Below are 13,947 nucleotides of genomic sequence, written 5' to 3' on the forward strand. Positions count from 1 at the left end.
TACAAAGTTTCTCTACCATGTTTGATGTCCTGAAAATTATTCATCACATTAAAATGTTAAGCGAAATGAATACATCAACACTATGTAGTTACATGTACATTATTTTGCACTGGGAATGGGATATTTGCTCAGCAACTTACACAGTTTAATTATCAAGACCACAGAGACTACTGTACTCAAAATAAAATAAAATAAAATTGAGATGTTGCTATTCAAAATATTTATAAATCCCAGAGTTATTGTTTTATTTTATTTAGTTTATTTTACAGAGCTTGGCTTTAATAGTAAATAAAACTCATGACACAGAAGTCAAAGGATGGAATCAGCAACTATTTCCTGTTCTTACCTTCAAACTTTCAGCTTTTGGTGTGAGAAAAATAGCGTAGTTTAGAAAAATGAAAGAGTCTTGTAGAAAGCTGTGTGTCCACGATGTTGATATGGGTGCTTGATACTTGCTTCAACCCAGCTGGACATGCACTGTGTTGCAGGGGTGTGTAACTGTTGGAGATGATGAGGTGCTAGGATCAGTCAAGGGTCGTGTCTTGGCATGGAAGCGATGGTGTAAACACAACAATCTGAGGATCCCTTGTGCTCCATCTTTAGCGCTCCTTAGTTAATGCCAATATATGAGGGGTTAAGGTAGGAGAGGAATTTCTGCAAAGTGGAGAAAGTGATAAACATGAACTAATTCTCATAAATCATACATGAAATATTTTACTGTCAGTCTTTTCTGGAATGTGAAACTGATCATATCAAGCCACTGAGGAACTGCTTTTTGCTTCTGATTATCTTCCTCATCCTCAACAGCCTCAATTGGTCTAAACTGATTATTTCTCATGCCGTTGCTTGGCAATGTAGGATGGCCAGACATGATGAGGTTAAGTTGATAAAGCTGGGATCTGATCTTGACTCTATTAGTCTTCACTGACATAGGCTCTGGGAGCAATGTGGCGTGCTCGCTACGTACCTTCTTTCCACTCTGCAGCTGCTTAGAAGAGACCGCAATCCTTAAGGTTTTCTTTGATGATGATGTCTGTCACAGCGTTGAACACAATTTCCACGTTTTTTGTGTCTGTGGCACAAGTCAAGTGAGAGTAGATTTCTTTCACGCCCTTCTTCATGTTCAGCTCCAGGAACTGCGACTTGATGTAGTTGCTGGCATCGTCGTATGTGTTGGGGCCTAAAAGAAAGCAATTGATCAGGGGAGAAGGTTCAGAATAATTACTTGTGTTATATGACGTGACAGGTGACGTATTTGCATCGCGGCTTACGTTATAAGTTAATTTTCCTTCTTTATTGCTATTTGTGTTCTGGTGCCATGTACCAGTCTGGTTTCCATCTCACTGTTTGCCTGACAGATGTGGCCTGCTGCTAAATTCTCCTTCTTCAAGCCTGCCACATGCCACAGGTATAACTGAAATCCAAAGCACGCGATCTTACCGTCGTAGTCTGGGAAGCAGATGCTCAAGTGGACTTTCTTGATCTTCTCTTCAAAGAGATCCTTCTTGTTGAGGAAAAGCACGATGGAGGTCAGTGCAAAGAATCTGTGGTTGCAGATACTGTTGAACAGATGGAGGGACTCGTGCATACGGTTCTATAAAAGTTAGAGTGAACGCAGAGTTACTCACTGACAAGTTTCTTTGTGGTCACTTAGGACTTAGGACTAAGACTCCTTGACTCACCACTTCATCGTCCTCTACGAGCACCATGTCGTACGCACTGAGAGCTCCGCAAAAGATGATGCAAGTCACACCTTCGAAACAATGGATCCACTTCTTTCTCTCTGACCTCTGGCCACCCACATCAAACATCCTGTTCACCACAGAAAGTCAGAACACACTCACTAAGTACCTGTGAACCGCAGACATGTAAGCTTTAGCCAGTTTCCCAGTGACTCACCTGAAGTGCAGCTCTTTGCAGGAGAACTGCTCTTCAATGATACCAGTTGTTTTGACTCGAGATCGCAGCACATCCTGCTCAGTGGGCATGTAGTCTGCCTTGCAGATTCTGTCCATTTCATTGAGGTAGCTGATGATTCCAGAACAAACAGTACAGCAGTCAGTCTTGGTATATGAAATCATCTGTATTTATAAAGTCTGCATGAGCTGACTCTTTAGATTTACACATATGACATCGACTCACTAGCCAGCAGAGTCATTGAGCTGGTACTCAGCAGCTCTGTCAAAGGCGGCCTGCACTCCAGAGTCTTTCCACAACTTCATGATAACATCAGCCAGCTCAGGAGGCATTGTGCCTTCCTCTATAGAGTCTGACAAGTTTTGCAGCTTCTGTGAATCCACCTGTGGTTTTGTGCACACAGAATAAAACTCCATCAGCATGGACAAAGTGCTTGGAATATTTATAGTGCAACATTTAATGTCAGGGAGAATGAACTCAACAAGTTTATCATGTCTGGTTTTTATCTCTTAAGTGTAACTTGAGACCTGTCCAGATGATGCGCCAAAATCAATGCCAAGCATCTCCATGCCTCTGATGATAGCCAGAGCAGATTGCAGGATGTTGCCATAGATGATCGCTCTGAACTCCAGTTGTTCCTCTTTTGTGTAACCACCTTGATGCAAAATCCTGCGAGCGAGTAGAAGAGTGGGGGCAGAAGTGTTTTAACTCAGGAAAAAACTTTCTCAACAATAACTACTTTAACTGAGCTGATGGGCAGAAAGAAAACAGCCGAGAGGGAGAGGGTGCCACCTTGTGGTGTCTTAGTGATCTCCCTTTGGTTTCACTGCCAAAGTTTAACCAAGTGCACAAAAGAAGTGCTGACGAATTAGTAAGCGGATGTTTGCCTTGTTAAGCTTTCGTAAAGGGCTTCACTGCAAATGAAACAGACAGAGATTGAAGAGCTTTAGCCAAATGGTCGAATTCATGACTGATGGGATTAATAAAAACTCCCGAAAAACTCCAAATTCCCATTGTCTACCTGTGACAGTGAATGACTCAAAGCTACCATCAGCACTTATTTTAACGCTTACTTCATTTGTTTAACGATGGTGCTCTTCCCCGACTCACCAGCACCTGTGGAAAAGAGAACAAAGGTTAAGATCCTAAATTTCATACTATGAAGATATTTTACTTTGCAAACACAAGACAGTGGGCAGATAAAAACACTAAATGTAAATATATTGCATAAGAATGCCAGGTGCACTGATATATAAGTGAAGAAAATACAATAGAAGTAGGATGAGAAATGCAAAGTGGAGGAGATGGATTTTAATGTGCATTGATACATCTCTGATGTGTTCTGACTCTCAGTTTCTTGCAAAGCTTTTTTGTTTTAACACAGGACACCGAACTAGCCAGAGCTTAGATAACAGAAGCAGCAACGCCACAGCTCTCATAGGAGTTTTTCCCCCTGCTAAACTATAAAAAAAACTCCCTTATTTATTATTATTATTATTATTATTATTATTATTATTATTATTATTATTATTATTATTATTATTTTAAATCTCACCCACTAATGATTAGCACTGAGCTTTTGTCGGCAGACATCACCAAATGTTGGACGTCTGACATAAAAACACTGAAACCAGCTAAAATGACAGCAAGTTGCAGTAAGTACATGCATGCATACATAATGAGTGGCGTGCATTTATGTAAAATTGACTGCAGAAAAGCCTCCCTGCAGATCAGGCTCCCTCCAACACTGTAAGCTAAGTTAGGCCAGAAGGAGTTTATGCGTCACAGGACACCCAAAGCTGACCGTCTTGCTCCCACTTGAGCCACATCACTTAAGCCATGGACAGACTTAGTGCTGAGCATTTAAAACCTTTACACATGCGGCTCTAAAGGAGGGAAGTTGTTTTTTTTAAAGAAAATACAAATCCACGAAAATATAGAATATCAACAGTGAAATCACAGCCATTTCTAATATGCAAAACTGTTTGGAAAAATTTACACTCAAGGCCTATATTTTGTTGTTACTGAGGTTTTTTTGTTTTTGTTTTTTATGTTACGTTTTTGCTTGTGTATTTTTTTGTTTACTCCCTTGATGGCAGAATCATCACAAAATTTGTTGTCAGCCAGTTTTATTACTTACGGACTGAAAAAAGTTCATTAAGACATCTAAAATGCTTCAGCTGTTACTTTCACCATTTAGCAGACAACTTGCTCGCTACTGAAATCAGCTGCAAGCCTGTGGAGCTGTAATAAAACAGAGTTTGGGATCCTCTGTGGTCTTTTTTTTTCCTGTTTTCACAATATCCCCCTGAGACCACGTGATGGCTCTCTTCTTACCTGCCCTTACAATCTGATCCATGTGCAGCAGAAGAAGCAACATCTCTGTAAATCACTTGCAAGTCTATATTAAATCGCTGACTAGCTTTTCAATCGCAAATGATATAGCAATTTAAAAAAATTGCTGTCAGAAAAACACAAACCACTTTCAAGACTAATTTGTACAAATGAACAGCTTAGGTTCCCCCTGTAGAAGTATAAACGTTTGTGAGTTATTTTTGCTGATTTCTCAGAACAGAACACATTTTATACATTTTGTGCGAGCTGCAAGTCAACAAAGATCTCACCAAGTGGATCTGCACTAAACTGGTTAGTTAATAGGATTGACATATCACTGCCAGGCTGTGATTCATTTAGACCAAAGGCTGTGATCTTTTAAGCACCAATGTCCTTCCATCAGAAGTGAAGAGTCATTTTTAAGTAAAAGTCAGATGATTATTAGTTCTTTTCACCAGTAGATTTCTAAATGCAATATGTTATTTTAAATTCCATGCATATGTATTTACAGATTTCCTGTTTTCTTTTTGAAGATCTTTTCGATAAACGTGAAATTCTTCCATTTTTTGTGACTGATGTATTTTAAACATGATATAATAAGCATAAGCAGGTGGTAAAGATAGGCAAACATTAGTCTAAGCTTTTGCTTTTGCTCTACTTTTCAGTTATGGAACTTGCAATTTCCAAAATGGCCTTCATCACAGACCTGTGGGTATAAAAGTTCAATCTGCTTTCCTATCTCTCTAATCTCTCGCCTCCCCTGACCTCATGCCAATGAAACAGCTCTAACATCTTTTAACAAACTAAGAGTTTATATATATATATATATATATATATATATATATATATATATATATATATATATATATATATATATATATATATATATATATATATATATATATATATAGTATCACCATCAAATGGCTCCTATGCAACACTTCATCAAGACATTTATCTGTACCTGATGACTGCAGGTAAATAAATTTCTCCATTTTAAGGTGTTTTTGTAACGTTACATTCATTATCTTTCACACACCAGTCAGTCTGAAACTAAAAGAAACATATTTTTCTGTGCATCTGTTTAACACTTTGGATCTGCTCTGCAAACCAAAACCTTTGCAGCCAAAGATGGAAAGTTAAAAATTACTTTTTACTGAATCCTCCATGAGAACAGGTAAACCCTGTTGGTCTGAGCACTTCTCCTCTCCTGCAGTCTAGGATGCACAGCATAACTCTATTCAGGAGGTCACTTACCAAGCAGTAATAGCTTGACCGTTTTAGACTCCTTATCAGCATCTTCTTGGAGTTGTTTTTCCAACTCCTTGGACTTTTTGTCCTCGGCGCTGGCTCCTGCACCCATACTTTCTTCCTCCTCAAACTCAAGATCCTCAAGGAAGGAAATTTTGATGGTTGTCTGAGAACAGCTGCAAGAAAATCTGGGTACGACAACTAATCGTTGTGAAAGGCGATTTTCTAGCGGAAGGGGATTGGGAAGGAGGAGTCTGAAGCTTCCGGGCCCTGCTTGATTAGATGTGGCTCTCTCAAGGATCAAATGAATTCACCTGCTCTGGCAAGCAGAGATCCACCCTTTAATTACTTGCCTTAAAGCCTGACTTATGAGGTATCTCTTCCTGATTGGCCAGTCAATCCATTTAGTATAATGAGAGCAGTGGTGAATGATGTAAAGAAAATGAGAAAATAAACACATTCACATACTACGCAACAACTGTGTGCATATTGGTAAAATTCACTATATAAATAAATTACCTTGATTCCACAACAATGGCGTTATTATAGCCGTGCGTAATATATTTCATCTTAGATACAAGATTCTGTTGTATCTGTAATATCTACTTACTGATGTGGTAACTATGTTTAAATACTCTGAGTAGACAACGCTTTTACTGCGATGCTTTTTTTTAAAAACAAATGTGTAGTTAAATGTGTATTTCTTTTCCTCCTTGCAGTCCTTCCTGCCTGTTGGACTCTTTACTCTGGGTCACACGGAAGAAGCAGGGAGGGGGAGCATTAAAGTCTTATAAACGTCTTATAGTTAAGACGTTTAAATCCCAGGTGGTGTGGTACCTGCTAAATGCAGCAACTGTCACTGCACTATGCTCTTCAGTGGGGTCTCAGAGAAAACACGTACGTTCCTTGTTACATGTAAATCTGTGTGTGTGTAAAGGGGATCTGACACGCTTTAAACAATATGAGAAATGTTCCTGTGGGATACCCTGAAGAAGAGCTGCGATGATACTGTAGGTGCAGTTTCTGGAGGATTGGAGGAATTGATTGATGATTCCTGCAGGGCTGATGGTTTGAAGTCAATGAGCCAAGTATTCAGCACGTGTTACGTCCTCACCCTCCATGTTAGAGGACTTAAACCGGGACACCATATTTGAGGTTACTAGTTCAATTAGAAGACTGAGTGTAGACTCAGACACCAACAGGGTGTTTAAAAAGTTGACTGGTTTTCTAAAATTTATCGCCCCAAGAAAACATGAAAGCTTCATTTCACCTTCTTGCTTTGGATCATTTGTTTTCAGATGGCGTTCTTGTGACGATAATTAGGCCCTGCCTCTTCCTGAGTGTGAGCTGGGACAGTCACACTAGTTCAATAAAATCCATCAAAGATCAATCAGTCTCTGATATTTAAAAAAAGAATAACTTCAGTATATTTAACGAACATATGAAATTTTTTTCCTTCATACTATGAATATTTTCTGTCTTCTGGTAGCGTTTATGAGTGTCACACTCCAAAGTCTTTTTTAGCATCATTTTTTCTTTTTAAACCCACTTTGAGGATCAATATCATGGGATATGTCATAACCTCAGTGACAACTCTACATCAATTTAATGTCTAAGCAGAAGAGAGGTGCTGGTACTGTGGATGTTTTCTCTGTTTTCTAATAAGACAGGAAAAAAAAAACATTTTTAAAAGTGTATTATGGGTCTTTTTCAACATGTGGTATATGTGACTGGTCACAATACGTTGTAGCATAAGGTCTCATTTATAAATAACTTTCTAATATAGTCATATGTTACATGCAAATGCTGATCACACTGAGTTTAATGTGGATGTTTTAGTTGATGTAATCATATAATCATCATCAGTTTAAAGGCACTGGATTTATTTTGACAGGAAAAAAGGTATAATCTTCCCGTATTCACCTACTCAGTGTACTGAGGCTCTTTGAAGTCACTAACATGTGTGTGTGTGTGTGTGTGTGTGTGTGTGTGTGTGTGTGTGTGTGTGTGTGTGTGTGTGTGTGTGTGTGTGTGTGTGTGTGTTATGTTGAGATGATGGGTAATAAGAAATGGTCACGTTTCACTTCAAATGTGTAACATTTAACTGAAAACAAGTACAGGTAATAAGTGAAAGTTTACTGACGATCGATTTGTTTGTACTTTTAAAATAATCAGTTTCCTAATCTGACATATGATTTTCTAAAATAAATCATATCCATTGCATATAAGTCCTATGATGTGTGTCTTTTACTGTTATGGGCACTACAGCCTGCAACATGCTGCACAAAACACATCCTACAAGCCTGTAACATGATAAATCCTTATGCCTGCAGCATTATCATATGCATGGAATAAGAGCAGTTCTAAATAATTAAGTACAATAAAGTAATGTTTATATCTACTGTTACATCAGTCAATTATGCACTACTTTGACGGGCACTGCACAACTTTTCAGACGAACTCGACAACTTCACTCGCAAGATATTGGCATGAAGGAGAATTAATCAAGTGATCTTTATAGATATATGCTGTAAATAATATATTCATATAAAAGAAAGGTATTCTCAGTGATTACAAGCCCTCTATTTTGTTTTAAAAAGTTGTAAGAAAAAACTTAATGCTCAGTTAATAAATAAGTAAATAAAATGATAATAAATTTATGAAAAATGGCTGCAGAGCAGGTAAAAAACCCTTTTTTGTCACACCTCCATCGGCAAAACCAGAAGAATTAAAAAGCATGTTAAGTCATAATTTGGAGAGTATTTGTATTCGTATTAAATAAACAAATTAATATTTAATGATTAAAACTAAACCCTGTGTGAACTTCACACGCACAGAGACTAAAACTTCATATTACAAGCACCAAGTCATATTAAATTACAAAATATTATTGCGTCACTGCCATTAGATTGTGGCTGACCCAGGATCAGTTTTTCCAACACCCTGCTGGTTCACCAGGTGTGGTGATGCTAAAGTGCTTAATCACAATGACACAGAAATATCTGGTAGTCAATTTACAATAATTAGAATAAACGATGTCCTCATTCTTGTCTAGTGTGTGATAGTAAAACACCACAAAGCTGCCAGATGGAGCGATTACAGGTGCATTTGTTTGCTGTGTTCAAATTAGTATTACGTTAGCAGGTAGTAAGGAGTCTGTTCAACACCCAGCTCCTGCTAGACTGCACCAACATCTGCATCACTGCATAAAGCTTTTTCATTAAAACAATACATACATGTATATGTATAAATATAAAGGACAACTTGATGTGCATGAATAGATTTGTAAGGTCTGCGTAATTTTACCTTTGAGCTGTAAAAGTTGCCAGTGCTGCCAGTATTTTTTAAATGTATATTTGCAGCTTTTTTGAGTTTCTTCTAAGTTGGGCGGGTTTAATGGAACTTGAATATGTTCTACCATCAGCGCAAGGTCCAGTTCAGTGACGTCAGGGTCAAATAGGCTCAGCAGGCAACCAAAGGATTGACAGAGAGTATTTGGAAAAGTGTGACCTGTGAGTGATGATCCTGCAGAACAGGCAGATTTCTTTGTAGAATCCTGAAAACAAACGCATCACACACAATTCCTCCTATACTTATAAAATGCTCGTGTCTTGTTTTGAGTAAGTATTTTCTAACAAGAGTCAAATTTAAGCATTAAATCCCATCTAAGAAACAAGAGACTCTATGTTGTTGTTTTGCTAATTATGCACTCTGTATCCTCAATCAGTGCATCAAAAAACAGCACATACTGCTACTCATGTCTGCACCATGTCAGCATCCAGTTTTGTCCTGCAAAATTATACTATTATTGTTCTCCTTACTGCTTGCAGTTCTGTGTTTGAGATTCAAATGGATGACTGCTTCCAAGCAGGCTAATCGCAGTGGCACATCTATCGATGGGGGCCAATCCCATTAAGCTGTAGAAGGTGTAGCCCTGCTTTGTGCTCAGTACCTTCATCTCTGATCTGTTGACGAGATTACTCGCAGAACCTCAGATCAACCTGAGAGTAGGAGTGTGCTATGTTACATCACAGTCCAGAAAGGGTGAAATATAATGCAGCTTTGCCTCTCTTTAATTTGCCTGACTGAAACTTTGCCAACATAACAGTTGCAGATCATTTTATTATTATTTTATGGCATAGATTCTGAAGTTCTGATTCTTCTTGGTAAATCTGCAGCTTTGGATTGCAGAGCTCCAAACACAATCAAACTTGCTAAATAAGCAGGCAGCTAACAGGATCAGAGACCTCTGTGAAATTGGCCATGTGCTCTTAAAACCTTGGAAAAATCCGATCGCTCTTCTGATAGGAACACACTAGCATTTCATTTGTAATGAATCGTCTTTACTCTCCTGAGTGTGAAATCCTCAGCAGGATCCATTACAGGAGGTTCCACCCACTGATGAGCTCATGAGGTTGAGTCCACAAGCTTTCTCACAAGCCTGCAAGAAAAATAAGTGAACTCCCACTCATGACACTGGGAACCGTGTCATGATGCACAAGATGGTATAGTAATCCTCACTGATGAGCAATCATGCAGCAAGCTTGATCTCTATAGAAATTGTATTAATTTATCTTTTAAGTGTGCTCTATGATATTTTACATAGAGAGATTTTTTTGCAAACTTGCATGTATAAATAAGGAATGTCATCTCCTAACTATCCCACACACACACACACACACACACACACACACACACACACACACACACACACACACACACACACACACACAGCTGATCCTATGCAGTTTTTATGGCTCAGAGCTCATGTGTTTACATTTATTGTCTGAATATGTAGATAGTCTATAGTTTTGCCTTGCCTATATAGATTTTGTTTACATTTGTTTTGTATTTTTGAGATCAAATTTATTGTAAATATCTAGTGTGTGTCTGTGTTTATGTCATGTGATGCATTAGCAGCACACGCAGGGCGCATGCTGGGATACTGAGCCTCGCTGTGACATTAAAAACACCCTGATCCAGTTTTCTCTGCTTAAAAGCATCGATGGAGGCCAGATCAGTGCATAACAGACAGATTAGCAAATGATACAAAAAGACAGCAAAGGCTTTCTCTCTGAGTACTCTTCACAGCATTAGTAAGACACATGGTGTGACCAATAACTTCCCCTAAACTGGACAACTATAACAAACTTGGCTTGTAAGGTGGCACCTCCAACAGCTTTGTTTGGCTATAAAACATCATCGTGAACGGTCTGCTGTGGGCTGTTTTTTCAACATTACAAAAATAATGAAAGAAGAGCTGATACTAACAAGAACAAGTAAATGTTTCAGGAAAGCTTCTTGGGCTCTCATTAGAAAGCTGAATGGGAGCAGGATGTTTCTAAATACGCCAGCAAAAAGGACAAAGTGGCTTAGGGATGTGAAGCTAAATGTCCTAAGTGGCTTGTTAGAGCCCTGACTTTAAGCCAAATAAAAGACTGTCTATGTGTGCAAAGCCAGTAGACAGGGATGCCTGCAGTTAAATTTGACTGTACAAAATAATATGAAATTGGGCAACTAATTATGTCTCAATGCAGTTTTTCATTGTTTATTTCTACCCCCTTCCCACCGTGAGCAAAGTGGACAAATATAGCTGGAAGAAATATATTCTGTGGGTGTTGAGTTTGATTGATTGATTGATTGATTGATTGAATCTTTATTTTGAACATGTTGAAAAAGTATAAAAAAAAATAGAATTAAAAGAGACAAATGAACAAAGCAAACAAAAGGAAAACGAGCAACCACAACTCCAAATAACGTCCATGTTCAAAAAGGAGCAGGAAGAAGCATAAGCTTATTTAATCCCACCCCTTTTCCACTATAGTATCAATAGACTACAGAAATACCTCCTTGTAATTACATTATATGTTATGTGTAATTTTTTTTTTTTTTTAATATATACACATATATGTTTCTATCTATCCATACCTACGTATATACACACATACGCACATATACACATTTTCAATAACCCCATTAACACCTGAAGGATACACAACCTACAATTTTATATATATTTAATATATATATATATATATATACATACACACACATACACATATATATATATACACACATATATATATATATATATATATATATATACGTATGTGTATGTGTATATATATATATATGTATATATATATATATATAGCAGCTGGATAGCGTAGTGGTTAGACTACACGCCTTTGGAACAGAGGATCGCAAGTTCGATTCCTGCCTGGGGCGTCTGTATCCAGTAAGGGTCCTAAGGCTAGACCCCCTATGCTAAGCAAGCCTACCGCAGACATGAGCGAGACAGATAAATATGAAGGCATGCCGGCTCGGACGTCGCCCGGATCAACAAGGTCCGCGTCAGGTGTTGAGGAACCAGGGCACCCTGACGAAAAGTGGGCTACTGGAACAAGAAGGCATCGGTGGGCAAGAGACGAAAACAGGGCGTTGTTGGAATGCTACTATGCAAGTAACCCCGGCGGAAGGGGCTACATGAATAGGATGAGGGACCTATGGATTCTTCGATACCCAACATCCACAATGACGGCGAAACAACTAGTAGCTCAGTGTTCCAACATTCGAAAGAAGGGACTGCTCTCACAGCTAGAGATTGACGAGGTACAACACAAATGCTACGGCAAGGAGGAGTCAGGACGCCAGGACAGGGGGGAGATATCATCACCCCCACCCGAGATTGGGTACATAGCCCCAAGTGCGATAGGAGAAGGATGGTTGAGTGCGAGAGGAACTGACCTGAAAAAAAGGATCATGGCCAAGCTTGAAACCTGGATCCCGCGTAGCCGGTTACCAAGATTACGTGAAGTTCCCTCAGAAGATCTGCTAGATGATGTTAATGCAGCACTACGGGCAATACCTACAACCACGATTACCGACACTAACAAGCTGATCTACAATACGGCAACAGTGATCAGTGAGATGCTTGGCTACAAGTTGAACAGCGACAAGGGGCAGTACCCTCCATGGAGAAGGAGGCTAGAGGGCAAGATCAAAGTAGCACGGAGGGAGGTTAGCCAACTAACGGAGTTGCAGAAAGGTGCGACAAATAAGGTGCCTAAGAAATACAGCAAGCTGTCCATACCTGAGGCCTTGGAAACTGCCAAGCAAAGACTCACAGCCTTGGCCAGCCGCTTGAGGAGGTACACCAGAGAGATAGAAGGCAGGAGAATAAACCAGCTGTTCTCCACAGAACCAGCAAAGGTGTACTCTCAGTGGCAAGGGAACAATAAGAGAACAGCACCACCAAGGCTGGAGACGGAGCAATACTGGAAGAGCATATGGGAGAAGGATGCAACCCATAACGGCAATGCTCAGTGGCTAGTGGATCTGAGGGCAGACCACAGCTACCTCCCTGAACAGGGTCCAGTAACCATCACAGTGGCAGATATCCAAGAAAGGGTCTCCAGTATGAAGAGTTGGACAGCACCAGGGCCCGACATGGTTCACGCCTACTGGCTGAAGAAGCTGACTGCACTCCACGAGCGTCTGGCAGCACAAATGAACCAGCTGCTAGTTAACGAGAGACATCCGGAATGGCTAACTGAAGGCCGGACGGTCCTGATCCCCAAGGACCCCAAGAAGGGACCGGTCCCCTCCAACTACCGACCAATAACCTGCCTCAGTACTACATGGAAGCTCCTGTCAGGCATCATATCGGCTAAGATGAACAGGCACATGAGTCAATACATGAGCGGGACACAGAAAGGAATTGGCAAGAATACCAGAGGCGCAAAACACCAGCTACTGGTAGACAGAACAATCAGCCGAGACTGCAAGACCAGACTGACCAACCTGTGCACTGCCTGGATTGATTACAAGAAGGCCTATGACTCAATGCCCCACAGCTGGATACTGGAATGCCTAGAATTGTACAAGATCAATGGGACCCTAAGAGCCTTCATCAGGAACTCAATGGGGATGTGGCGTACAACACTAGAGGCAAACTCCAAGCCCATAGCACAAGTCACCATCAAGTGCGGGATCTACCAAGGAGATGCTCTGTCCCCACTGCTGTTCTGCATAGGCCTGAACCCCCTCAGTGAGATCATTAACAAGACTGGCTACGGATACCGACTACAGAACGGAGCAGTTGTCAGCCACCTCCTGTACATGGATGACATCAAGCTGTATGCCAAGAGTGAACGAGACATCGATTCACTGATCCACACTACCAGGCTATACAGCAATGACATTGGAATGTCGTTCGGACTGGAGAAGTGTAGTCGGATGGTAACAAAGAGAGGGAAGGTAGTCAGAACTGAGGGGATTGAACTACCAGAAGGCAACATTGCAGACATAGAGGACAGTTACAAGTACTTGGGGATCCCACAGGCGAATGGGAACCATGAAGAGGCCGCTAGAAAAGCTGCAACCACCAAGTACCTGCAGAGGGTCAGGCAAGTCCTGAGGAGTCAGCTGAATGGTAAGAACAAG

The 13,947-nt window shown here is 40.1% G+C and overlaps 1 protein-coding gene across 1 annotated transcript; it reads right to left on the reverse strand.

Moving 5' to 3' along the window:
• Positions 1–330: 330 nt before the first annotated feature.
• Positions 331–5,614, reverse strand: gnat2 (guanine nucleotide binding protein (G protein), alpha transducing activity polypeptide 2). The gene is made up of 9 exons (XM_085393885.1): positions 5,509–5,614; positions 2,991–3,033; positions 2,445–2,586; positions 2,143–2,300; positions 1,900–2,028; positions 1,683–1,812; positions 1,441–1,594; positions 968–1,180; positions 331–654 (listed from the first exon to the last, which is right to left on the reverse strand). Exons 1-8 carry the CDS (start codon positions 5,612–5,614, stop codon positions 990–992), a joined length of 1,053 nt encoding a protein of 350 aa, XP_085250011.1. The 3' UTR covers positions 331–654; positions 968–989.
• Positions 5,615–13,947: the final 8,333 nt, after the last annotated feature.

This window comes from Rhamphochromis longiceps, linkage group LG20 (assembly GCF_057381845.1).
Source record: "Rhamphochromis longiceps isolate RC_006_pf linkage group LG20, R_longiceps_female_GT1.1, whole genome shotgun sequence".
In the NCBI taxonomy this organism is placed as follows: domain Eukaryota; kingdom Metazoa; phylum Chordata; class Actinopteri; order Cichliformes; family Cichlidae; genus Rhamphochromis; species Rhamphochromis longiceps.

Bases quoted from the DNA above. Each gene is read 5' to 3' on its own strand.
- gnat2 (XM_085393885.1), bottom strand. From the start codon at position 5,614: ATGGGTGCAGGAGCCAGCGCCGAGGACAAAAAGTCCAAGGAGTTGGAA. The intron at 3,034-5,508 runs GTAAGTGACCTC...TCTTTTCCACAG, and splicing joins GGTCAAGCTATTACTGCTTG to GTGCTGGTGAGTCGGGGAAG. The intron at 1,181-1,440 runs GTAAGATCGCGT...GCTTTCTTTTAG, and splicing joins CTGCTTCCCAGACTACGACG to GCCCCAACACATACGACGAT.